The sequence below is a fragment of the Ictidomys tridecemlineatus genome, chromosome 10 (assembly GCF_052094955.1).
Source record: "Ictidomys tridecemlineatus isolate mIctTri1 chromosome 10, mIctTri1.hap1, whole genome shotgun sequence".
Taxonomy (NCBI): domain Eukaryota; kingdom Metazoa; phylum Chordata; class Mammalia; order Rodentia; family Sciuridae; genus Ictidomys; species Ictidomys tridecemlineatus.
Genome location: NC_135486.1, coordinates 37,304,817 through 37,331,945, shown reverse-complemented (window position 1 = coordinate 37,331,945; position 27,129 = coordinate 37,304,817). Strand labels below are relative to the sequence as shown.

At 48.7% G+C, this 27,129-nt stretch overlaps 1 protein-coding gene and 1 long non-coding RNA gene across 5 annotated transcripts; one reads left to right on the top strand and one right to left on the bottom strand.

Annotated features, from left to right (window-relative positions):
• Window positions 1-101: 101 nt before the first annotated feature.
• Camk1g (calcium/calmodulin dependent protein kinase IG) lies at window positions 102-27,129 on the bottom strand. Of its 4 annotated transcripts, XM_040276687.2 has the most exons (13): window positions 25,932-26,043; window positions 18,493-18,613; window positions 13,888-14,016; window positions 10,638-10,712; window positions 8,339-8,477; window positions 7,611-7,734; window positions 6,155-6,230; window positions 5,003-5,115; window positions 4,138-4,216; window positions 2,457-2,544; window positions 1,816-2,240; window positions 1,106-1,233; window positions 836-957 (listed from the first exon to the last, which is right to left on the bottom strand). In XM_040276687.2, the coding sequence occupies exons 1-12, from the start codon at window positions 25,981-25,983 to the stop codon at window positions 1,143-1,145; spliced, it is 1,512 nt and encodes a 503-aa protein (XP_040132621.1). In that variant the 5' UTR covers window positions 25,984-26,043; the 3' UTR covers window positions 836-957; window positions 1,106-1,142. The 4 variants fall into 4 exon arrangements, with proteins under 4 accessions (XP_077878875.1, XP_077878876.1, XP_077878874.1 ...); XM_078022749.1 differs by lacking the exons at window positions 1,106-1,233; window positions 25,932-26,043 and adding an exon at window positions 26,889-27,129 and having other exon boundaries at window positions 102-957; XM_078022750.1 differs by lacking the exons at window positions 1,106-1,233; window positions 25,932-26,043 and adding an exon at window positions 26,744-26,863 and having other exon boundaries at window positions 102-957.
• On the top strand, window positions 8,391-11,129 carry LOC144367209 (uncharacterized). The gene is made up of 3 exons (XR_013426531.1): window positions 8,391-8,520; window positions 8,903-9,095; window positions 9,196-11,129. It is a non-coding gene; the product is annotated as an uncharacterized LOC144367209 (long non-coding RNA).

Genomic DNA, 27,129 nt, shown 5'->3' with positions numbered 1-27,129 from the left:
ATTGCTCCTTCCGACCTGACCTGCAGCTGTCCAGGTACCTTCCACTCCAGACAGGCTGAGGCCCCTGAGCTGCTTCTGCCTTTGAAAGGATAAAATGAAGCTTTGTAGAGAAAAATATGTCCATTTTATTGAGCACAACAAGGAGCATGAAGCTGGAGGGGGTGGGGCGAGAAAACTATGGAAGGACAAGAACGATGCACCGGACTTCCAGGGAGGCAGGATTGGAACTCCTAGCTGAAATGAAAATAGTCAGCTTCCAGTATACTTAATTAGGGATGTGTGGCCAGGGTGATGGGTCCTTGCAGCCCCTAGTCATGGATTTCTTTCTAGTCCACTTTGAAGGGTGGATTGAGATTGAGGCAGGGGCCAGGGGAGGGTCTGAAATGTTCTGGGAGTGGGCTGGCGGGTCTCAGTGCAGTGGGGAGCTAATCCTGGAGTTAAGGATTAGAGCTTTGAGGCCCCCCGCTGGGAGCTGCCTGGTGTTCATGCAGATGGGCAGGCAGTTATGACAATGAGCCCAGTCTGAGGCAGGCGTGAGTGTGTGCAGAGTGGGGAGTCTGAGTAGAGGCTTCATATGGCTTTGCTTGGAGAAGGTGGCACAGCCTGGCCAGTCCACTAAGCTTTTCACGACAAACAATACAGACCCAGGCGAGCACTATCTACGCACACTGCACAGAGCCACGGCACGTAGGGTGTATGGAGGGGCAGAGAGCAGACAGGTCAGGGAGACCTGGAAGCCGGCAGATGCCGATCCTCCTGCCCACAGCTTCAAGGAGCCTCCTCAGGTCTTGGGACTTCCTCTGGGGCCCCCTGTGAGGGTCTGCCCCCCAGGCAGCGGCAGGTTGCTGTTCCAGTTCAGAGCCCCCTCCTGCCAGGCCCTGCGCCACTTGTTGGCCTTCTGCCCTCTGCAGGGTAGATGCCAGGTTTGGACGGGCAGAGAAGAGTTGGACATGTTCCCTGCAAAGGAAAGGTGTTCAGAGTGTAGGTGGGGCTGCTGTCACTGTCCCCTCAGAACCATCATTTCAACCCTGGGGTGGGGCTTTCCCTCTGGAATAGAAGCCCTTCCTGAGCCCCGCATCCGGGTTCCCCAGCCTCTAGGCCTCACCTGAAAACTATAGTAACACAGGCCTGGACTCCAGGGATCACATAATGAGACAGACCCCAGTCTGCCCTGCCCGGCAGTGGGAACTGCCACCGGCTTTAACTGGCACCATGACCTCTGATTTGAAGTTCCTGGAAAGGAGACAGCAGAGGCCTTGAATTATTTGAGGGAGGAAGAAGGAAGAGCTGGGGGTGGAGTTGGGGGATGTTCTCTGTGCCATGGCATCTGCCCAGCTCTCCTTTCATGAGCTTCACAAAGTTCAAGCTCCTGTAGAGAAGACAAGACAACCCGCGTTCCTACCCCTTTCCTCCCCAAACATGGAGGTCCTAGAAACTCAGGGAATCTAATGCACACCCCCACATACACATACAGTTTTCTGTGAGCTTTTATAATCTCTGTTGCTTCACCCCACGACATTTACAGTGTCTCTGTGGGGCAGGCTGAGCAGGTCAATACGCTTCAAACAACCCATTTTGCAGCTCAGCAAGCTAGAAAGGGAGACACTCACTAGTTGTCAATGGCCTCACAGTCAGTGAGTGGTAGGGACAGGCCTAGAAGCAGCCCCTTCCCCTCAACCAGGCTCTTCCCACTCTCAGAGCTGCCTTTGAGCAGAGAAGAGGCCTTGTTATTAATTTCTTTCAGTCCTTTTGCTGGGGTTCTTTCAGACCTGGTTGAGCACAGCTAGGGCTCTGTTGTTGGCTGAAAATACCTACTGTTTTTTGTTGGCCTTTTTGAGGAGTGTGGGCTCCGAGCAGTAGGAAGACTTTCCCTTATTCCCAATGCTCAGGCAGCTGGAGCAGCAGCCACAGGGCCCAGTGGCTAGAGGCCCCTGGTGCATGGGCACAAGGCTGCTGCTGATGCGGAGGGAGCCATTGACCAGACAGTTGAGGGACCTGCCACCGGGGACCCCAGACTGAGGTCCGTGCTGGCAGGGCATCTGGGTCAGTGTGGGGAGTGGGGCGCTCTGGTCCAGGGCTGGTGCTTCTGTGATGGTAATCTCAGGGGAGCTGGGTCTAGAGACTTCTGAGGCTTGCATGGCGGGTGGCCGGTTCTCGACCTCGGGGCGGGTGCCGGGGCTGTGCAGGTTCATATGGAGCTTCCGCATGTGGTGCACCACGGCGGCTGCGTTGAAGGCTTGCTAAGGAGACACAGCATCCTTAGAGACCCAAGGGGCTCAAGAGTGTTTCCTTTCCCTGTGGCCTCTAGAAGCCAATGTGCCCATTTATCATTTAGGGGGATCAGGGGCTCTCTATTGCCTGAAGGGATGCCCTGAGGTAGGCTCTTCCACTAGCCCCCACCTAGCCCAGCCTCCAGCACCCCCCTGCTCCCCACTTCCCAGCAGAGGACAGCTCACCCTCCACTTGCTCTTGGCAAAGTTCTTCTGGATCTGGAGGCTGACAGATGGGTAGATGTCCCGGTGGAGGGCGGTGTTTCCATTGATCCTGTGGATGCAGGAGGGGTCCCTGGCTACTGGGTAGCTGTGGACACTCAGTCAAGGGGTGGGCAGGGGGCTGTGAAGGTAGGTCCAGGTTCAAGCTGAGTAGAATGCCCCAGGAGAAGGCTGATTCACAATAGGAAAGGGCTAGAACCAGGGCTTTTCTGCTCCCATTGGGCAGGTCATAAAGGGCTTATACTTTGGTAAAACTAAATATTTTAGAGCAGGGTTGGCAAACTATGGCCTATGGGCTAAATCTACCCATTGTCTGTGTTGTCTAGTCTGGTCCCACTGGAATGCAGCCATGGTTATTCATTTCGGTGTTTTTGTGCCAGACCAGCAGGGCCCAGTAATCGAGTAGTTGTCACAAAGACAGTATGGCCAGCACAGGCTTTACAGGAAATATTTATGGTGCATCACTGGGCACTTGTGATATCACTATGCTTTAGTTCCAAACCTTGCTTGCAACTAGCTCCTCCTGAAGCCATCCTCAGTGAGGCCATCTGATACATGATGCCCTTTCCCCTCCCCTTAGTCTCTTACTCACTTGGATTCCACAGACACTTGCCATGTGCACAGTACTAGGACAATTACTAAAGGACCCAGAGAAGGGAGAGAAATGAACCTCAATCCCCAAGAGCCCACAATCCAGGGGTGTGGTGGTGTTTCATGCCATGGACCAGGGAAGGTGACAGTAAGCTGCATAATTAATAAAGGGGAATGAGGAGGTCTGCATGGATTGCAGGAGTCACAGACTTCTGAGAAGGGATCCAGACTTTCAAACATGCAACACAGGGGGCAGGAGGCAGGACATTCTCAGAAGTGGTATGATCCAAAAAATAGTTAGGAAAGAGCTTGGACGAGAGGGTAGAGAAGGACAGGAAGAGAAGTATAACTTTAGGTCTATCTGGAACAGAAGGTGGTGTGTTAGAAATCTTGGGAAATGAACATGGAGATAAAGGGTCAGATTAGAGAAAATTTAGAAAGACCAAGAAATTTAAGCTCACTATGGCAGGAAATGGGAAGCTACTTCAAGTAGCTTGGGAAAAAATTTCTTCACATGGAACAGGTTTGATCTTAGAGTCAAATGATGCTCTGAAGAACATAAGATGGGGGTAGGGGGGCTGGGGATGTGGCTCAAGAGGTAACACGCCTGCCTGGCATGCGCGGGGCGCTGGGTTCGATCCTCAGCACCACATAAAATAAAAATAAAGATGCTGTGTCCACCGAAAACTGAAAAATAAATATTAAAAATTTCTCTCTCTCTCTCTTTAAAAAAAAAAAGAACATGAGAGGGTTTTCTTTTGAGCAACTAGTACTGAGCACTGCACCACCTGGGAGTCACCAGGACACCCAGGGCTGCTGAATGACAGCGCCTGCTGTGTCTGCCTCCAGAATTGACTGGATAACCCAGCTTCCACTCCTGGGTCAAACCTGCTTGATTAAATGCTATTTGCACCTCCACCTGGATGTGCTCCTGGATGTCTCCACGGTCAGGGGCTCAGGACAAGCCAGTTCCAAGAAACCACCATGTGGATGAGTCAGGTGTCTTTGGGAACCACAGGATGAGAATTGAGGGTTCACGCTGTTTCTCACTCACCAGGGGTGCCTCAAGGCCTTCTCGCAGGTATACCGCTCATTTGGGTCCTTCTCCAGCAAGTGGCAAATAAAATCCTTGGCTAAGGGGAGCAATCAGACACACAACAGCTAAGGACCAGATTTCATGACTGATGTAAATTCACTTCCGGGCTGGTGGGTGGCAGTGAATGCATCTTTAGCTAATCTTCCAAAGAGGCAATTTTAAGAGTCTTAAAAGAGGAAAAAAAAAAAAAAATCCAAACCACCTCATAACAACCCACTATAAACTCCCAAGAAGAGAGGCTCTGAGCTTCGTCACCCACACAGCACTGCAGAAACCTTGCTAGTCATGAGGCACCGGGGTGCCTGCACTCCATGTGTGCATGCATTTGCACAGATATATGGGCCAGCACTAGCACATGGGCACACACGTGAGTGCTGGCTCATTCCATTTCTGATCTCCACTTCACAGACACAACAAGCGTGTATGATCACCGTCTCATATGAATAGACATTGCGTGCCCTGTCCTGGTATCGAAGTGCTTGGTTTTGCCACATCTGGCCTGCTTGGTTTTGCCACATCTGGCCTGAAACTCTTCTCTCTGCCTGACTCTGCCCTTCCAGCCTCTCATCTAAAGTTCACCCTCTTTCCCGCCCCTCTCATCAGACACACTGTTTCCACCTGTAAGAAAATAAGAGCATAAACCTTAAATAGTTTATCTGGCCTTTGAACTAGATGAAGATTTCTCGACTTTCCCTGGTAGCCTGTTTTATAAGATCCCTGGGGACTTGGAAGAACCAGGACTGTCATCCTTTGTTAAGATCTTTTCTCTTGGCCGCCTCTGCCTTGAGGCTGTTATCTTGTCCTTCACACCCTCTGGCCTTACCTGACTCAGAAATGTCATCCCAGAATGGAGACTCGAACTCATAGTAGCCTTCTTTGATCTTCTCAAAAAGCTTCGACTCTGTTTCTTCATAGAAAGGAGGGTACCCACACAGCCTGCAGTGGGACAGGAAGGAGGTACACTACTGAGGTACACCCCCTCCTCCCTGGGTCAGTTTCTCTCCTACCCTACTTCGCACTGTACTCACGAGGGTGGGGGCATAAGGGTCCCAAACCAGCACTGTGACAGGATGTGGATCTACCTCTGACTCAGCAATGACACAGGTCCCATAAAGACTATGTGCAGGAGCCCAGGCCTGACCTGGCATCCCTGGTCTTTGTACATTATGTCCCCCAACCCTTTCTACCTCTCCCGGTACTTCCTCCGACTCTTGGATGCCCTGTACAAACTATCTTTGAGAAGGCATGTGGAATGTCCTCCTGAATGTGATTTTCATGAGGGATTTTTTTAGGCTGCTTTGTTCGTTGTTCTACTCTTTAGCACTTAGCCCAGAGATTGACTTAGAGTAGAGAGTGAGCCTTTGTTGTATAAACGAAAGCACCAGAATAATTATTCAACATAAACTGAGGAAATAGAGAACCGAATCCACACTAAGGGGTAAATGTCTAATAGTGGATTATTTTTTTTAAGAGCAAAGCCTGCTACAGGCAAGGATAGATGTGGGGAAGAGGGGGTGAACAGGTCAGGAAAGGGAGAGCCCTAGAATGTAAGGAGAGGAGCAAAAAGCAGAGGCCCTGACCAGCTTTACTCAGTCTATGGTTTTGCCCTGGGAGACTAGGTAAGGGAGAAAACTGAGATGCAGGGGTGCTGGGTCCACCTGGGCTCCCAGTCTGACTTGACCTCTTGCTGGTTCCAGAATGGGACTTGGCATATTTATATGCAACAAATGGAGGTGGGTGCAGGAGGAGGGAGCACCAGGTGGTTGAGTAGTGGGTGCGTGCTGAGCTCTGCTTCATAATGTGCTGGAGATTAGGACCAAGCAACCTTTGGAGTTGTGTGCATGAGTAAGCATGCATATGTGTGCATTCTCACACGCACTTGCTTTGGAGGAGGAACTGAGATGGGGAGGGGAAGAGAGGGGTGGGCAGGCTTCAAGATTTCTCAAAGTCTGAGCCAATGCCAGCTTCTACTCACAATATGTAGGTGATGACGCCAATGGACCAGCAATCCACAGCCTTGCTGTAGGGTTTCTGGGCCAGCACTTCCGGAGCTGCAGCAAACCAATGTCAGAGTCAGGGCTGGGGGGCGAGAGAAGAGGGCTGTGGAGTGGGGGCTGGAGGTCAGGAAGAAGCTTAGACAAGGGAACAAGGATAGCTCAGGGGATGGTATTGTTTCTGTGAGACTGAAAATTCCCCAAGAGCAGAGGAAGACTAAATCTTAGGAAGACTAAATCCTCCTATGAAGACAGACTGTGCCTCTTCCATTGGACTGGGAATTCCCATGTGACAGGCTCTATGACTTCTCCATCAGACTAGGGATCTCTGGAGCTAGTCCTCCCTTATCATATATTGAGTACTCTCTGAAAGTAGGACCATTGTCTTCCCAGCCAGATAGGGGATCCCCAAGGCAAGGGTAGCATCTTTCCCTTCACACTGGGAGAGCCCCAGGTAGGTGCTGGGAGAGAGCTTCCACTTTCCCCTGGAAATCAGAGGCGGAGTCTCCTCATTAGTTAGGAGGCTCCTAGGGAGCAGACAGTAACTTTCCCATCTGAGTACCTTCTGAGAGCAGGGGCTTTGCCCGCCATGAAGACATGGACGAGGTCTATCCTTTGACTGGGAGCCTGGGGCAGTAGAGAGCTGCCTTCTGTGTTTATCCTAGATACCTCGGCTTTGTACCCACTGGAACTCAATATCTTTTGGAGTAATTGACCTCCCTTTTTGGGAGAGAGTAGGTTCCCACTCTGCTTCCCATTTTCTAATTGCAAACAGATGATGATTGCCTAAGAGGAAATGGGCAGGAGTGATATTCTGTCTCAGCTTCCTCCCGCAGAGATCCCAGAAATGCTTTCACCAGGCACCCTGCCTGCTCTTATCTTTTCAGGATCCCTGGAAGCCCAGAGGTCTGCTTGGATGGGATGCCCCACCTATGCCAGTTCCCCAGAGTGCTTCCTTGGGTGTAAATTTAAGGGGCCCCTAGGTAGGTTCTTTAGGCCCAAACTCAACATCCCATGCTTCTAGGCTCCCCTCACAGTTGGAGGGTGAGGTTTCCTCTAGAGTGTGAGAGGGATCGGGGCTAGTGCTCAACCCATGAGCTCTCTACTGATCTTTGGGTTTGTGGTCTTGTTTCTGGTTTTGGTCCTACTGGAAAGACAAAGACAGAGATCTGTCAGCAGGGGTGATAGTCAAAGGATAGCTTGAGGGCTTGGAGAGGGCTTAGGGGTAGGCTGTCTTTAAAAATGTCAGATTTGAAAGAAGTAGGGGTAGTTCTGGAGATAGATGGATTGGCTGGTCCTGAATCTCATAAATGAGTGCTCTACCCGGGTAACTCCAAAGGGGAACCCTGACTCCTCACAGTCACCCCTCTCTGTGACTTACATCCCTGTGGTTGAACATAGTCAACTGGTCAACCTCCTTCCTGCCTCCAGACTCACCCACGTAGCCTGGGGTCCCACAGGCCGTGGACATGACACCACTCTGTTCCATCTTGGACAGACCAAAATCTGTGATCATGATCTTCGAATTCTCTTCAGGGGTGAGGTACAGCAGGTTTTCAGGCTGCAGGAGAAGGAAATGCGTGGTATGGGACACAATAGGACACAGTCCCTTGAAACACATCTCTCTTTCTCTTTCATATAATTTCTTAGGAAGCTCAGCCCTGGGCTCCTGTCTCTGAGGCCAAGCTCATCTTCTCCCATTCCCCCTTCCTTCCTTTAACCTGTGTCCTCACTTCCGTACCCCAGAACTCTGTGTTTTCCTTATGGTCCTGACTTTGCTTAGCCTTGTAACCCTTCTCCCTTCCCTCCCAACTACCCCACGACCATCTGATTTTTGAGGAAACCAATCTTTGGTTAATTCCTCTGACCTCACCAAAGTCTACCGTGATGCCTGGTGCCATGTAGACCCTCAAAAAGTATTTATTTTGATACCTTAAATAGGGGAAGGCACAGTCCAAGGTTCAGGAAAAACCTGAGGTGCAAACTAACAACCTTTGTTTAGCCACCCAAGACTTGTTTAAGGAATCTGAGGGCAGAAGAGGCCTGGGGAGTCCAATTGGTCCAATCCTCTTTTTTTTTTTTGACAGCACCTCGACTTCTCACGATTCAGGTGTCTTCTGAAAGGGTCCTTCCCTGTTTCCCACTGGCTGCTTAGGCCTTGGCACCTTTAAGTCTCTGTGGACGATGCCATTCTCATGGAGGTATTTCACTGCTGACAAGACCTGCTGGATCACCAGACTGGCATCCTTCTCTGTGTAGACGCCCCGCTCCAGGATCCGGTCAAAAAGCTCCCCTCCAGAAACACTGTGGGCAAAGGGCAAGAACAAGAATCCAGTTCTTCATGCAGGTCAGTGGGATGCCAGTGTGTTTGCTTTGTGGCCAAGGGAGACACAGCTGAGACACAACAGGAAGGTGCCCAGGAACTGTGATTAGAAGGGGAGGGGAGGCCCAATCCAGTCTCTGAACAACCCCTCAGGTGCCTGGTGTGATGTAACTAGGGAATCATTTCTCTGAGCCAAGTTTCTCTCTGGGAGCTTCCTTTATAATGCAAATGTCCCTGTTTGGGGTTGCAAAAGAAGCCAATAATCTCTTCTGTGCACACATTCCTTATCTGTCTTCCTTCCTGGCCTGGGACACAGGAAGCCATTATGAATGAGAGAAGTGACATAGAAATTGGGCAAAATAGGAAAGAAAAGGTTTGAAAAATGAGACATCTCTGCTTATATCAGGATTTCGTTCCTCGTTTTGGGAAAATGGACTACCTAAAGCTGGAATCACAGGTGGGGCCATAGAAGTGTTTCGAGACTCAAATGGCATCGTGTCTCAGGATGCAGGGGGCTTAACAGCAAGTCCAACCTCCCATCTCTTGAAAACCATCGACACCATTTTTGTCTGAAAGTTTTTTAGTCTGCACTGTAACACGTAAGTGTCAGAGAACTCACTACCTCTGATGACAAAGTGTTTGGTTTCTTAATATTTCCATGTATTATGTTGAAACCTGATGACCTTTAATTCTTTCCAGAAGATACAGATTCCACCCATTGGGACCACACAGAACAAGAATCATTTCAAGTATGTGGAGCTAGTGAAATGCTCTCCTGAGACCTCCTCTTCTCTGGGATGAACATCCCTGAACTATTTTGAACATAATCTGGGGTTCTGATGCTCTCACCATCCTGGCCCCCATTTCCACTGTTCCATGACATTAGTTGTGGCTCTGCACAGCTGACAGCACCACGTAGCAATGGAGGAATAGAATGTACCCAGTCAAACCCATACCATTGTGCTCTCCTTCTTTCTGTCTCTGGGCTCTGGGCTCTGTGATAGGAACTAGAGGCTCCTAAGAAAGATGTTCTTTGAATACAGCTATGAACACCTGACTATGAATGGCCTGGGTCTTGGAGGTGCCCTTAGGAGGCTTGGTGGCTCCCAAGTGACACCTAAACCTGCCCGCCTCCTTGTCTCCCTTTAGCCTGTAGAATACCTTTATGCTAATCTTGTTGAATTGGCCTCCTGAAGGTACCACTTGGTCCCTGCTCACTGGTTATTGTCACTTTGGGCCCTTCCCACCTCCATCCCTTGACTGCCTGCTTCTTCTCTTTCCTGGGCCTCAGTGAGCCAATAGTTAATCAAATTAATGCATTGAAGTTTCTGAGGAATTGGCTCATCAGTCAAAACCCATGGTGCCCAGCCATACTGAGTTTGCAGAGTGGCATGTGTCTATGGGAGTTCTGTGTATGCCTTTTAGACACCATAGAGGTGTCTTTGAACCCAAGGCTGTGCTGTGGGGAGCACTGACCAACCCACATGCAGTCACCATCAGGCAGAACTCTATGTGGCTATGTCAGCAACAGAGACTTTTCTAATGACATTCTACTTCTGTCCTACAGATGGATACACACAATATCTGAGTGGATCTCTTTTGAGAAAGTCTTTCTTTATATTGAATTGAAATCTATCTACCCTGTGCCTTCTACTTCTATAGTAACTTTACCCTGAAATGATGTTAATACATTTGCTATCCAGTTGATTGACAAAGACTTGTCAAAATGGACTCCAGTCATGGTGTCAGAGAAGGGTTCTGGTGGCCCATGCTGTATGTACTTGGCATTACCCCTTCAGTTGCTGCATTGTGGGGAAGTCCCAGAACGTCTCCGGGATGGATAGGGAGGCAGAAGAGCACAGACAGCTCTTTTCCCACTTGTAGGAAATATTGTGATGACAGGAAGCCTGTTCTGGTACATACGAACTCAATAATCAGCCCCAGATTTACTCCTCAGCTCACACAACATGCCTATGACCAGGGGTGTACTGACTCCAAAAGATGTCTTGGCAACTCAGAACCTCTTGGACTAATTCTGCTTTTGTTTTTTAGTTGCCATGTTCTCACCACTGACCAATCTCCTCTGAGCCTCCCAGGCTCCAACAGGCCTCTGTGGAGGAGGGGGGTCACCTTTCACTTACAGCTGCATGACCAGGTAGTAGTGAGTGCTGCTCTCGTAGATGTCCTCCAGGGTCACGATGTTCTCATGCTTGATCCTGGGAAAAAGTAAGCATCAATGGTCAAAGGTATGTGGTTCAGGTGGTCTGGACAAAGAATGCAGCCCCAGCTCCAGAGAGTCTGCTAGACACTCTTTATGGCAGTATTTAGAAAGACTGGTTCCTGGGGGAGCCTTTGTAAGAAGTCGGCTGTCATAAAGTATCCCCAGAGAAAAGATTCCCGGGGTGGTGTTTGATCCACATTGATTGAATGAATAATTGATTGTTGTGCTTTCAGGGAACAAATGTTTCAGTGTTACTTCAGGATTTTTATTAAACTTTAACAAAAGACAAAGTTTAAAGAGCCTAGAAAAGTTTCAGGATGTAGCTCAATGGTAGAGTATGTGCTGAGATTTTACTAGGATGTGAGGCTCTGGGTTTGATCATCAACTTCAAACGAAGGAGAAGGAGAAGGAGGAGGAGGAGGAGGAGGAAGAGGAGGAGGAGGAGGAGAAAAAGAAGAAGAAGGAGGAGGAGGAGGAGGAAAAGAAGAAGAGGAGGAGGAGAAAGAGGAAGAGGAGGAGGAGGAGGAGGAAGAAGAGGAGGAGGAGGAGGAGGAAGAAGAGGAGGAGGAGGAGGAGGAAGAAGAGGAGGAGGAGGAGGAAGAAGAGGAGGAGGAAGGAGGAGGAGCAGGAGGGGAAGGAAAAGAAGGAGGAGGGGGAGGAGAAAAAGAAGAAGGAGGAGGAAGAAGAAGAGGAGGAGGAGGAAGAGGAGAAGGAGGAGAACAACAATGGAGGACTAAGGGGTACCCAAGAATTAAGGAAGACTAAAGGGTTCCCAAAGCCTGGTTATTCTACAAAATGGATATCCATGTCTCTTTCAGAAACACTGCATGGAGAAAGTGTAACAGCAGGAGAGGTACAGTCGAGCTGAACTCCCTCTTGGGTAACCATGGGAAGTTGTTGAAAATTTATTATTCCAGGATATTGTGAAAAACAAGGAAGATGCTTATTTTCTGTGTGATGTCCCTTAGATCAGTAATTCTCAACCATGGGATATTTTACCCCTCAGGCGACATTTGACAATAAAGATGTTTTTGATAATCAGCGTGGGATGTGCTGCTGGCACCTAGAAGGTGGAGGCAGAAATGCTGCTGGACATCTGACATGCTTGGGACAGTCCCCAACATAGCTCAGAAGGATCTGAAGTGTCAGTCGTTCTGGGAAACCCTGCCCTGGGTGACCTTTGTCTGTGATGACTCAGAGACTGAGTCAAGTGGATTAATCATGTTAGCTGAGGGGCTTGGCTCTCCAGGCGGCGATTCTGGGCATGCCCGGGAGGAGGAACGTCTTCAGCAAGCTTTACTCATGGCTGTGCAGCACAGGGACTAAGTCCTTAGAACCTGGGCCTGCTGGGCCTGAGTTCACATCCGAATCAGGCACTTATTAATTGGGTAACATTAACTAGCTTTCTCAAATCTTCTAAGCCTCATTTTTCTTGTCTGACAAATATATTTCTCTCATAGGATAATAATGGGACTAAAAGAGATAATGCATCAAAAATGCTAACTATGGTGCCTGGAGAAGAGCAAATACATAACCAATCATATCCCTTCCAATTAAGCTATTGTTAAAAACACAGACCTGTTGCACTGATCGCTTGATGGGTTCAGCTATATTCATAAACCCATGATGCTACCATTACTTTACTGATTACTCACTTGCTGAACAAATAGTATTTATAGTGTGGATACAGGGCAATGATAAGAAAGAGCACCATAATCTTTGCTCTTGATGAAGTTACAGTCCATGGAATGCTACTTGTAGCTCTAGCATCCTATTAGACACCTTTACATAGGGATCGGTGAATACATACCTTCAATCAATATGCTCCAACCAATTTCTTTCCATCTCCTCTAAGTCTCTCCCTTTTCTTCTTTACTTTCAAGCAATGATGTTCGTCTCTACTTAGTGACATTTGTCCAATCTCAGATCATCATTCATGCTTTTCTCACCGGTCAACTGCAAACCCAAACACTTCTCTTTCTGAACTGTCTCTTGCCTCCAGTTTTCTTGTTACCATGAGGTCCTGCCACTACCTTTGCTTTTCCTCACTCTATGCCTAGACTGTTGTGAAAGTCCTGTCATTGGTCTCCCACCCTCTGGCTGGTCTCCTCCAACTCATCCTCCACCATGCTTCTGAAGGATGGCTCCCAAATACTCCTCTGATCATATGACTCTTTAAAATCCTTTTGGGACTTCTCTCTGCCAACAGAATACAGCTGATGTTCTTTATCATGGCATCAAAGGAAAATCCTTTGCAATTAACTCCCATTTCACATCTCAGTTTCATCTCCTTTTCCTTGATGTTACTCATTTCAAATTTAGGGACTTCTAATGCTCAGTTTCCCTTGTAGCCCTTGAACTCTAAGATTCTACGCTCATGTTTGTGTTACTCTCAGCCTGGACTTCCTTTCTGGACCTCCCCTCTTGCCCTTATAAAATTTTACTCATCCATCAATTTCCTTCTTTGAAAATGTGCCTAATAATTCGTGAAAGCCAGGTAGGTAGAACAAATCCTATGTCCTCCACACCCCACCTTCTGTTAGTGTACCTCCCTTTGGATGGGGTTAGAGTTTGTTATGGGCACCTCTGTCTCCACTTGGAAAACGTGAGTTCCTGAGATTAAGGAATTTTGTCTGTCTTTTTGTCCCAATCCCATGTGCCTAACATACTTTTGACACATAGTAGGGGTTTCACAAGGGTTTGTGGTAAGAGTCTTATTGTAAACATTTTTTTTTAATTGTAAACAGTTGATGATTTGTTAGTGTCACCAATGGTTACATGACAGTTGGGGTGCTGAACCTGCATTTGTTTTTGATCAAACTGAAGCTAATTTCCGAGTCTCATGCTGTCTCCTTAATTATTGATTCTTCTTGGTGCTGGCTATCAATTGACTTTTGTTCCTTTGGGCTAATTACTCTCTGGCCTACATGCAAATACCATCTCTGCCACTAGTGGGTTTGCTAGTCAATTTTCTGGGAAAAAAATAAAAAAAATCAGCCAGGGCAGCTGTTTGACTAAATTTATCTGATTGACCAAACTGACCCATGGTCTCAAAGGGAGCAGTGTCTTTGAGCGTGGCAATATAGCCCAGTTTTTCCTCAAAGCAATGAATGAAGGGCACATTGTGATCCCACAGTTGCACCACCCAACCAACCATAAGAGCCACTCACTTTTTCAACACAGCAATCTCATTCTCCAAGCTGCTGTCCCGGAAGGCAGGTGACTTCTTGATGCACTTCAGGGCAAAGAGCTTCCCAGTCACCCGTTGCTTCACCAGGAAAACTTCCGAAAATGCTCCTCTGAGAGGGGAAGAGGCCAAGAGATAAAACTTAGTTCTGAATGTCTAGAGAACATTCTGGAGGATATGTGATGGTATGACTTGAAAATGAGTCTCCATTGTCACGGTGGGCCTGGGCCAGCTGCATGGATGGCAGGACTACCTGACATGCCAGGCTACCTTTTCCTTCGTGGTTCATGTGGGAAGGAAAAGACCCCATTCCGGGCGTAGGCAGGGGCTTTTCCTGTTTCCATAACTGGGGGAAAGACTCTCCCTCAGCTGTGGCAGTTTCTCCACTAAGCAAGTCCATGAAAGAGAGGCCACTGCCGGGTCCATTCTCTTGCAAGAAGGTGCAGTGTGGCCCGTTGGAGTGGCAATGGTGGCAGCAACAGAGGAAAGACTCAGACACAGTGGGGCGGGGAAGACCAATGTATCCATTTTAGATGGTGATAATCTCTGAGAACCAGACGGCTGAGCACCTTCTCATTCATTCAGTGGGTTCTACAAGGACTAAAGACACAGCCCTGCAGCTTCTGGGGCAGACCCTGAAAACAGCAGATGGATCCCAAAGGGAAAACAGGGTAGGATTCCAAATTTCAGGCTTCTTCATTTGCAGGAGATCTTCTAGAGACCCAGCAGGTAAAGGGACAGGGATGTGGCTCCGTGGTATGGTGCTTGCTTAGCACACAGGAGGCCCTAGGTTCGATCCCCAGCACCATGAAGAAGAACAGTAGCTAAGCTGAGGCTGGTTACTGGAGCCTGATTGTCCATGTTAGAATCTCAGGTTTGGGGGCAGCTTATTACTTAACTTCTATATTTAGTTTCCTCATCTGAAAAGTGGAAACATTGTTAGACCCTGATCTGTAAGGTTGGTTGTATAGAAGATTAAATAAATTAAATATGTAAGGTGGTTAGCAGCATTTCTGACATCTATTAAAGCCATATGTATTAGCCAGGCATGGTGGTGCAGCTTGTAACCCCAGTGACTTGAGAGGCTGAGTCAGGAGGATCTCAAGTTTGAGGACAAACTGGGCAATGATGTGAGACCCTATCTCAAAAAATAAAAAGGGCTGGGGGTGGGTGGTGTAACTCAGTGGCACAGTGCTCCTGGGTGTAATCCCCAGTACCCAAAACCCAAACCCAAACTCCATATGTGTTGGATACTATAATTATTTTTAATTTGAATAAAATCATGGAGAATACCTAACTATGCAAGAGGAATGGAATGTAAATGAGGGAAGAGCTGAGCCACCGTCTCCCCTGCCATCTGGGAATCCTGGAATGAAGGCCCAGCCACAGTCAAGCTTTCGAAAGGACTTTGAAAACCTGCATTGGAAAAATACGTGGCACTTCCTGTGTCTGGTTCCTGCTCCTTTGCTGCACAGAGCTCATTTGAGCTTCAGGGCTTGCTTGTGCATTCATTCATTTGCTTATCCCTTCAGCCGAGATTTATTGAGCACCTACTGAGTCTTAAATACTGGAGATAAAGAAAATGGAGATTCCCATTCATATGGGGTCTATAGACCAGCAAGGAGCACAGACAAGTAAGCCATTCACATTCAGTTTGAAAAAAGGCTATCAGGCGTTCAGTGAATCCTCCTCTAACTGATGGAAGCTCTGTGAGCGAGAATCTAGTATGAGAAAGACACACATGCACATACGGATGACATATTATGAGACCACAGAAAACCTGTACTTAACATGGTATCCTGTGGGCAGTGGTTGGGCAGGTTGTGCACAATTTCAACAGGTGCTATTCACCTTGTGGCCCGTATATATGCTCACAGGATAATTATTACAATATTTTCCTCCCAGAAGACAGAAGGAGTGCTGAGGAAGGGGCACCTTTGTCTTAATTTGTTCAAAATGACCCATTGGGATAGCCAAGGAGCACATAATATATCACCTCTGATTTAAGAATAATCTGAGCTCAGTTTTAAGGGATAAATGAACCTAGTGGGGGAGTGGGGAAGAGTTGGAAGTGTTTCAGGTGGGAGTGAAGAGGAAGCATGAAAGTGTGGAGGGGCTGGAGGTGTAGCTTGCCTGATTCCCTTCTAGCATTGGCTGAGGGGTTGAGGGACTATGGAGGTGAGGAATGGCACCATCTGTGAAGTCTGAGGCAGGGTATGACGGAAGGTGAATAAGGATGACACCAGGCCCCATGGCTGGATGGGTATAGAAAATGCTCAATAAATACTTGCTGAAGGAATGGATGGTTTAGTGCATGGAGGGCAAGTTGGGGTCAGGAAAGGATTAGTTGTGTGTTCTCATCTTAGACTCCATTTTCCTAATCTATAAAATGACAATTGAGCTACTCGGCCTTAAAGATTTCTTCCCCCTGTGACATACTAGAATCCACCTTCAGAGTCCTATCTATCAACCCGAACCTCTGGAACCACACATGGATGGTCCCCTGATTTCAGAGCTGGGGCTTGCTGGGGAATGGCATTAAATAAGGGCCTTCAGTATGCCCAAACCCGAGGGTACCATCCACATGGCACCATCTGCGTGTGGGGCCACCTGGAGTTTTGTGGTATTATGGCAATTTGAGAGTGTGTTACTGTTGTTCTGTCTCAGGCTGCTTTAGTCCTGCAGGTGGCTCCATTGAGGTGGGGTGAGGCATAGAAAGAGGACTAGAGGGCTTTACCCTGCCACTGCCAGGGTGGGAGCAGAGAACTAGTTTTGAGCAGTCAAGATTGCCTGTGTCAGAAGGTAAAACAGGCAGGCGATGTAGACAGAGAAGACGCAGAAGAGGTGACATGTCATGGTATTTGCAACTTGTTTATAAATAGTTCAGAGAAATATATGTGTGTATAAAACAAATGCATCCCTGAGCATCCATGGGGCACTGGTTCCAGGACCCTTTAGGATACCAAAATCTGTAAATGGTCAAGTCCCTTCTATACAATGTTGCAGTTTTTGCCTGAAGCTTATGCATACCCTCCTGTAGACTTTAAATAATCTCCAGATTACTTATAATATCCAATGCAATGTAAATTCTATGTAAATTGTTGTTATAATATATTGTTTAGGGAATAATAATGGGGAAAAAATCTGAACAGATTTTTTCAGTACAGATGAGAGTTATTTTCTGAATTTTTTTTTTTTGATCCGCTGTTGCTTGGATCTGCACACGTGGAACCGGAGAATACAGGGGATCCACTTGTATAAGGAAATGTCAACAACTGTTGGATTTAGGTGGTGGGTATATTGATGTTCACTTCACCTTTTCTTTCTGTTTAAACATATTCACAGTTAAAAGCTGGAGTGATAAGCTCTCAGATGACCCCAGTGTCCCTCGAGGTTTAGCTGTTTCTACAGTAGACCTGTTGAGCTCCTGGGGGGGGGGGGGGCGCATCTGTCTTCTGACAGTCCCTCAGCACAAGTTTATAGCAGACGTGGATAAACTCTCCTCAACCTGGCCTTCCTTCTCCCCGTTTCCCTCCATCTGGGGATGCTTAACAAATCATTTCTGATTCACTCATGAGCCTTGTCCCTCTCTCCTGCCAAAACCCCCTCTCTCTAGCTAACTGTGTCTTGGCAAGGGCCCCTGATGGAAGGCCGGCACTCTGATGACCAGCACCACTGCTGAGAAGATCCTCAGCAGTGTGGCAGAACCTGGCAATCTGTGCCAGGAAGACCCAGAGGGCTCTTCTTGGCTATGCCTGGCTCCTCTCTGCAGCGAGAGCGAGGGCATCCGTCCTCATCTGCTGTCTCCTAGCCAGGGCAGAGTGCAGCACACTGGGCCAGGACTGGCTAAAGGGAGAGCTTGCCCCATGAACACTCCTCCCTGCCCAGGCCCAATTAGCCCCGGCTAATTAGCTGACCAGCTGGGCCTCTGAAGAGGTGGGGGCCCATGGCCCCGAGCTGCTGCCTGCCTGCGTCAGAGACTGCAGCCTCCTGGGGGAGAGGCACGACTAAGTGGAGAGTCAGCTCCAGAGAAGCCGTCTGGCGACTGCCAGCTCCGTGATCCTCGTCAAGGGGCAAGCACAGGCGCCTGCGGGCTGGTAGGAGTTTGGACAGTGGCAAAGCCCAAGCACTGAAACACAGAGAAGAGAGGAGGGGGGGGCCGCTTCCGGTGTGTGTGGCCCACACCTCTCTAGTCTCAGAAGCTCCAGATCGTGCAGTGAGATTGGCTTGATCACTGATGGGGGAAATGAGGAGTCCCCGGAAAGTTCTAGGATCACTGAATCTCCAGAAGTGCTCCCCAATTCCTCTTTTGCCAAGGAGAGAGGGAGATCTCTGGGTGTAGCTCAGAGGGAGGTAGAACCTGAGGGAAAGGGGCTGGTGATCCCTGAGGACTCCAGGGCACTAAGTCATCCCAGGTCTTAAACAAACCTTTCCCTCATGCCACTCGCCCACTCCCAGGCCACAAAACTCCCCCTAGGCCCCTTAGAGTCACAGAAGCCTCAGTCCAGTTCACCCATTGCTGCTACCAGAACAGCTCCCCCCAGCACCTCCCCAAGCCCTCCCGGGGCTCCCACTCCCCAGGACTTACGACCCGAGCACTTCCATGAAGATGAAGGTCTTCCGGATGTTGGTGGTCTGTTTCTTCCAGGAACTGCAGTCATCTTCTTCCTTTCGACCCATCGCCTCCAGAGTTGAAGCTTCTGGGGATGCTTTGTTGGAGGGAGGGAGAAAGGGAAAATATTCTGATCAACTCGTTTCTCAAATAAGATGGGAACAGGTTGCAAAAGAACCTAAAATACATCCTTTATGTAATGGCCAGAAGGAAGGGTTGAGAGCAAAACATGGATCATTGACAAAAATAAGAGTATTCTCCCCATTGGTTTTTAAAAACTGCTACAACGAACTTATTGAACACCTGCTACATGAGCATCATGCTTGCTACATGATGGAGAAGTCTAGAGTCCTGTAGTGGAACCCTACTTTGTAACCTGTGCGTTAATTGAGGTAATTGAGGTAAGAGTGTGCACGGACCTAGAATAACACGGGGAAACCCACCTCCAGGGATCTGAGATGAGTGAGGCGTTTCCTGTGTTACCAAAACGATCACCAAGATGTTTACTCAGACTACAGAGCCAGCCTGACTCCTTTCTAACTTCACAGCTCTGCCGCCGCCCCCCAACTCTTCCTCCTCCTCTCTTCTACCTGTTATAGCTTAAATAAACGAGATTATATTTTCTCTGCAGCTCCTACAACATCCAGCACAGTGCTGGGTAAACAGTTATTCATTAAAATCTGTATTGAGTTGTATCCTAACGCTGCCAGAGTTCTGGATTACATATTCATTCAGCAGACCACACATAGTTATTTAGCACCTACCATGTGCCCACTGCTGGATACGTAACAATGGACAACTTAGATGGTGGCCCTGCCCTTCTGGATCTGTCAGTCAATGGAGACAGGCAATGAGCAAGCAAACTCATGCATATGTGTTCCCAAGGTGCCGGGGAAACCTGGGTTCAGGATTACTGAATATCTGGGGGATGATGAGTGACATATTTCTGTCAAAGCCCTCTCCACCCAAACTCCTTGAACTTGACAGGGAAGTAGGAAAATATGTTTAATGACTGCCCTTCTCACACATTGCCTTCCATCCCCACTTTTAAAAATGCAGAATCTCCGAGGTCTTCTGATAACCTCAGAATAAAAAGAGAGTTTGTGCTGTCACAGCTGAGCATCAGGTGAAGAGCACAGGTTTGGAGGTCAACCTGATTTTGACTCCTCCCTCCATTAGTTCTTGACCTCCTGGAGTCTGACAGGCAGAGATTGCTCTGAGCAGAAAGAACTGTTCAGGATAGGGGGCTATCTTAGCCAGATATTCTGCAGATGCTGAGCTCCAAATCCAGCTGCTTCCACTTATCAGGCTGCTTGGCATTTGGAATGCACGAATTCCCACCCCACCAGGCAGTAAAAATGGGGGAATAGGAAGGTTTCAATTTGAACTTGTCTGCTTTAGCATATCACTCTTTTTAGGTATTAGGATCTTGCTTAGCTGACCCAGCCTTCAGGGGTAGCTTCTTCTTGGGCAGACACACTGCAGCTGGGAAGTCCTGAAGAATGCAGGGGATTTGGGTGAAGTATTGGATGGGATGTTTAAAGGGGCAAACCTCTGTCTTTCCCTCTGCACAGAGCGACAGAACTGGGGCTACTCCTTTCCTAGGTGAGGGGCCACCAAGAGCCTGGTCTAGCTCCTGGGTCCCTGGCTGTGCCCATCACGCCCCCTTCTGGAGCCCGGTGTAACGACTGCCTGCTCTTCAGGAGGTTCCACCACCTCATTAGCAGATCTGTACTCACTGTTCCTTCTTTCCCATGGCTCTGAAATAGCTTTAAAAACATAGTATTCTTAGCCGAGGCCATGGAAAACATCTTTCCCGCCCACCCCTCCTCCCATACACCGAATCCTAACAATTTAGTTTCATCATCGGAGCAATGTGGAAAACACAGGGACCCAGATCTAACCTCCCCCTCCGTCTCCCAGTGGCTCTTTGTTCCCACCCCTCCATAAACCTCAGAGAAACCTCCTCCAGGACCCCCGCCTGGTACAGGTCTAATGGTGGAAAGGGGTGGCGCGCGTTCCCTGGCTGCACCCTGCTTCTTTCTGCTAAAGCCCCTCCCCCCTCATCTCTTGACTTCTGTGATCTAGGCCCTTTCAGAGGAAAAGGAAAAAAAAAAATTCTAAGAAGCATGAAGCTCCAATATTGCTCTCATTTGCTTCCAAAGCACTCCCCGCCTCTCACTCTATTTCCGGTAACAACTTCCACTGGGTTTCAGAGCTCAGGGGCAGCCGCTGCAGACTTCTCTGAGGCTTAGGGCTGGTTTCACATCCACGGCCCAGGAGATACCATGGACTTGGTGTTCCTGGCTGGTTCAGGCTCTCAGTCCTCAACAGAGGAAGACCCTCCTGAAAGCCCTGAAGAAATGGCTCTGGACAAAGGTAATGATCTAATTCACAGGACGATCTTTGAGCTGTAGGAGTAATACTCCTTGGTTCAGCAAGCATTCATGGAATACCTAGTGTATACACCTGGACTAAATGGAGACATTCTGGTGCTATGAGCCTGACTTTAAAAGTACTTACAATCACGTTGCAAAGACCAAACCTAAGTATACAGGGGTATAAATAAACAAGGAAACCACAGACAGTCTGCTTAAAATACAGGGACCATGTGCATCTCAATTCTGAATCCCCAGTGTCTATTACTGTGCCTGAATGAGTGAAGGAGGAAGATGGCCCTGCAGAGTTGGTCAGGGAAGGGTTTTAGGCTTAAGATGACATGGAAGGGCGGTGGGGGTGGAGGCTGCAAATACATTCTTTATATTGCTCTAGAGAGGAAACTAGCAAGAAGATCTGTATTCTGGTACAGAGAGTGGCAAACCCTCCCTTTCTCTCTCTCCCCCCACCCCTACTGTGAGACTTTGCCTGTTACCCAGCAGCAGGAGAGGGCAGAAGAGTCATAGAAGGCATAATTGTTTTGGCTTCTTGCCATCATCATCACTTCACAGACGGAGCACATAAGGCCTGGGGTGTCCACTTTTTGGTCGGCAGAACTTTGCTGAGGCACTTGAAGAGGCCCCTGCTGAGTATTCTACCCAGGCCCTCCCAGACAAGCTGATCCTTTCTTCTGTAATACACATGACCGTCTGAAATTCCCCTGTTTGAGGTCAGCATCCTCACTAGAAAATAACTCCACATGGATGAAGACGGTCTATTTTCTTGTCTTCCTCTGGCTTAGCACAGTGCCTCGCTCCTAGTTAGTGCTCAATCAAAGACCTGGTCTTCCTGGCCTCTTGGGGAGCATTTTGCAGCTGGGGAGGAGACTACAGAAAGAATGTTCTTCCTGAAGGACTGGTAGTGCAGGCTTAGGGTGGATACCGCCTCTGAGTGCAGCCCTTACTCTGCTTCTGGGGCAGGCCGTCTGATCCTTGGCGGCAGCTGTTGATGAAGAGCTGGTGAGAGATGCTTGGGCCCTGAGCCCAGGAGGCAGGTGGCCTTCACTCTCCTCTCCTTCCCTGGCTCCATTTGGTCCCGGGAGCATCAACGGTCCCAGATAGAACTGTCAGGTAGATGAGATGTGTCTGCAGTGGTCTCCTGATTGCCACCACATAACCCAAAAGTGTCATGACCCCATGCTGCCTGGACACTCTCTCTGGACTCTTACTTCTGTAGCCTTCCTACTAAATTTCCTACTTGGATCACAAGCATTTAGGACTCTGCTCTGAGATGTGTCTTAAAGAAATAGCTGTTAACCTTTGGTTATGATATCCCAGAGTCCCGGGGGCATCACATTGTAATCCAAAGGCATTTCATGCCAATCCATTGCAATGTATATGCAACGAAAGAACAATCATAGTGCTCCTAGACTGGGCATGGACAAGCCGAAGAGATGGGCATAGGCACAGAGAGAAAGTTGGAGCAGCACCTCAGCAGTCCTAAACCCACAGATCATGGCTCAGTTCCACCCAGGGGGAGAGCTGCCGTGCTTTTTTCCAGTGCTCTTGCTTAGGACTTCTAAACAAAGAGGGGTGAATCACTCTGGGGCATAGTGAGCAAGTCTCATTGGCTTTCAGAGCTTGCCGGGCTTATACTCATTTCAGAAGAATCTGCCCACCCTAAGACTGCTTTAAACTCTTTGCTTTCTGGGTTTTTCATTTCTAGGGAGCAAGACTCCATAGGGTCTGTGGGCTTTGGGAGGAAGGTTATCAGTAGGATCATCTTTAATAAGAAAGTGCTCTCTACCTCCTGACTGGGGCACACAAAGTCATAAAAATATAGACTACACCAGATTATAAAGGGGTAAAAGGCTAACGTTGGGAATTTTTCTTGCCTTGGATCCATGATTTCCTGAACTCTGGTCCACATTAGACTTTGTAGCATTCTTTAAGAGGCACACTAGAAAAAAGCCAAGCTTTGGCACAGTCTTGATTCAGCATCGAGCAACTGTGCAGCCCCAAGCGGATCATTATACATCTCTGAGTTTATTTTTTTTCTTTAGTCAAAAAAAGGAGAGTGAACTAAATTAGGGTTCCATGAAGTTTGATTTTTAGAATATTAGTCCTGGAAGGCTATCTATGAGAAAGGCAGATTCACTGTCCTATGGTCTCCCTTCTTAGAGATTCATGATCCACATTAGCTTATTAAAAGTTCTGAGGCCTGAGGATGTGGCTCAAGTTGTAGCACACTCACCTAGTATGCGCGGGGCACTGGGTTTGATTCTCAGCACCACTAAAAATAAAATAAAGATATTGTGTCTACCTAAAAATTAAAAAAAAAACCAAATATAATTAAAAAAAGTTCTGAGTTCTACTAAAGACACCTACTTAAGGCGGTTTAACGTGGAATTTCCTAAATTTAGTGATGGTAAAACTCTTTCCTTTTTAAACACCTGTTTTCAGAAAGGGGAGCTGGGATTGCTCAGAGCCTACTCTGGAAAATGCAAATGAGACCATCACTAATGCTTTGTGGTTGTTCATCTTTTGGAGGAATATATGAAATTTCTAGCAGCCCACTGCCATCAGTCAGTGCCCTCTTCAGTGCCACACACACGTGGCTAGGCCCATCCAGCCTTCAGAACTTGTTTACAGCTCATGGGTTGCAACCCAGGGCCATGTCAGCTATCCAGAGCTCAGGCTCTGTTCCCCGGAGGTTCCTGGGGAAGTGTCCCAGCAGAGACTTCTGCCTGGAGAGGAACTCCACAGACCATTCCCTTCACCCTCCCAGCCCTCGTGCTAACCCTGCATTCCAAGACCAGAGCCCCATGCCAGTTTCTGCTCACAGAATAATTGAGCAAGAAACTCTTTCAGTTGCTGACGGCAGTTTATTTTAGGTGCAACCAAAACCAAATCGTTCCCTCTGCAGTAATAAGCCAGAATTCATGCATTGCTTAAGATTTATAATGTGCTTCTCACAGAGGGAATGAAGCCCATTCTCAAGAGTTTCAGTTGGTGATTGAGAGGTCAATACATAGGAGTCTATGGAGAGAGCAAAATTTTTCCTACTTATTCTTAACATGCTCCTAATCACATTGGGCCTCTGCTGATGGGAATGATGATCTCCCTGCTCTATTTCTCTGCATTCCTTTTGAGGTCTAATGATCAATGGGCATGAAAACATTTTGTAACCTCCAAGTGCCGTGCTGTGAGCCCACATCATAGGAATATAAATTAAACACCAACCACTGGGAAAAGAGTCAGGAAAACAAACAATTTAAATAGGAGTGAGCATGACAGGAGACGTGAATCTTCTCTTCCCTCAGTTAGCTCCCTCGCTCCCACTTGCCTCTTATAATGTGAGCATCTCATCTTATTGAGAGTCTCACGTTGGATTTTCCCACATCATGGCCCGAATGCAAGCCAACTACTTCATCTGCTCCACAAATGGGAGGAAACCATGCCTAGGTTGGGTTTCTCCGAGGGCCATGTGCTGATCTCCATTGAGGCATCTTTCTGAGGAGTTAAGGGTAATGCCCACTGTATGTCACACGTGCTGCTGGTAAGCCTGACTCTCATGCAAGAAGTGCCTCCTTGGTACAGGCGTGGGGCGCAACCTTACTAAATGTCCCAGCCAGGTTCTCCACGGTGTCTCCCAGAAAGGGTGAGCAAGGATTCGTACTGAGAGGGGACTGCAGAAGGAAGGACAAAGCTCTGGGCTATCAGCTTTCCATTGGGGGACATTCATTCACAGGCGGTGCAGCTCCCTGACCCCCACTGGCTCCCTTTCTTGCTGGCAGCCGCTCCACCCCCTCCCCCTTGCCATTGACCATGGCGGCGCGCCTGCAGTTGTAGCACCAGGCACGCAGCCTGTTTGCAGACTCAGCCGCTCCCCCTCTCATTCATGCTGCAGCTCATTCACTCTGCTGGCTCTGGCAGTCTGTGGCTGGGCGCCGCCGTCACTCGCAAGCACTCCGTGTGGCAATTTATTTCTGGCCGGGTGTGCGTGTGTATGGGGGAGAGGGAGCGAGGGAGGCATTCTCCTTTTAGAGGGGGGTGTTTTTCCCTTCCCACCAGTATCGCTCCCAGGCCTTGTAGTAATCATGGCCATGGAGGGAGCACTGGGTGGGGCACTGTGCTAGGCACTTTCCATGCACAATCTTGTTTCATGCCTCACTGCTACTATAACACCTTGTCCTTGTCGAGCCATCAATGAATAGAAATGTTCAGAAAGAAATGCCCCAAATCCAACAGACAGTTAGTGACAGAGCTGGACCGGGAGTTCCAGTCCCTCAAACTCCTACACCAGTTCTCTTGTCACTATACCTTGTAACCTGTTGCCTCTTTCCTGTGGGAATGTCACTCATCTCCACCTTCCTCTTTGCGATGCTGTCAGGCAACCATCCAACACCTGAATGATCCACCCCCCCCCTCTCCCCAACACACGGCCAGCTTGAGTGGTCTGAGAAGGCTGAGTTCCCAGGCGCTTAGCTTTCTCATATTGAGGCTGGAGGAACCGCGTCTATTACTGGAGCCTCTTCTAGCAGCAGCTTAAATCTTTTCTGACTCTGACCTCAGGCTTTCCCCAAAGTTTTGCCCCATCTTTCTAAAGAGTATTCTTGAACCCCCCTCCCCACTCACTCATAGCTGTCTGTAGCAACATGGGAAGGTCACTGAATTTACCAGAAGATCTGGGTTCAAAGTAGTGCTACCACCATCAAATAAGTACCACCAGTCTGCAGGTTTGCAACCCCAGGCAAACCATTTAACCCCTTTGAGCCTCAGTGGCCTCATCTATACCAACGGGGTAACAATACATACCCCATGACCCCTCTGAGGGATTGTCCTTAAGAAGATAAATTAAAAGCATATCATAAACTGTGAAGTATGGTCCCCATATCAGGTATTACTAAGCAGTTTGTGTTGTGGCCTGTTTCAGATGTGAGTCTCATCTTTGGCCCTGGTTAAGCTCAGGTCTCAGTAGGAAAGACAGAGGCCAGGGTCTGTCTCTGGCTTCTGATCTGGAAAAGATCATCTCCTTACCCAAGCCGAAACCTGCTTGACTCTCTTGACCCTTCCCAGAGATTTTCCTCATGATCAGTGTATCTGGTTCCAGAGCAAGAGACTGGCCAGGCGCACACCGCAGCCAGACCAGCGCCAGTCCTGGCAGCCACCTCCGGAAACCTCAGGGTTAATGTTTGTGCGTCAAAGTTACGTGGAGAGAAGGGGCCACGGTGCGGATGGGGGTGGCGGTGGTGAATCCAGACCTCCTTTTAACAGCTTTACAGGAGAACTAAACTAGGGAAGTTTAAAGGCTCCAGGGAGGTGGACATGCCCCTGGGGAAGGTGAAGGAGCTATCTTGTGACTGACAGCAACAGCGTGCCCAGGTTCTGCATCTTAAGGCAGCAGCAGGGGACTGGGAGCCTGAAGCCTGTGCATGGAGGGTCCGGGAGGCCTGAGCCTGATCCTCTTCCCCGGGGTTTGCAGAGCCATGGACTGTTTACAAATCCCTTTTATGCCCACTGATTCTCCTTACCCTCCCCAAACCCCAGAGAGGTGGGCGGAGCGGACATATTCCCATATGACAGTTGGGGTCAGAGAGGTTAAGAGATGAAGGGGGAGCTGGAGGGAGGAGGTGCTAGGGGGCTGGAGGTCCTGACACTCTGCAGATGGACAGGGCCCCTCCCGGGTCGGAGTCAGAGGCATGGACAGGTATTTTGCTCCCCTTTCCCTGCCCAGAAATATAAATGCTTCCCATGGAGCCAGCCCAGGAGTGATGGTCAGATGGCTCCCCAGGGAAGTCCCACTCGGAGACCCCCATTCACACTTGCTTCCCACAGCAGCTACAACTTACCCTTGAGACCGCAAGAGTCAGGGACTCAAATGAATGCCCAAGTCGCTCACAGAAGTGGCTCTTCAAACCCACTCTCCAGGCACTGCGTGCCTCCCACTGGGCGAGGAAACCCCCCAAAGCAAGAAGAGAAGCAGGTTCATCTTACCCAGGACACGGAAGAACGGTCGGTGCTCTAGGCGCTCCCACTCCTGCTCCTACAGGTCTGTGAGGATTAGCTGCTCCAGTGCTTTAACAATAAACCCAATTAAAGGGGAGGAATGCAGGGGTTTTCTTTCCCAGGACCGTAACCAGGCAGCCTTAAAGGGGAGTAAAAGTAGCTAGGGTGGCTTGCATCTCCCCTTCTCTTTCCTCTGCTCTGCTTTCCCTCCCTCCCAGTGAGCTGTATC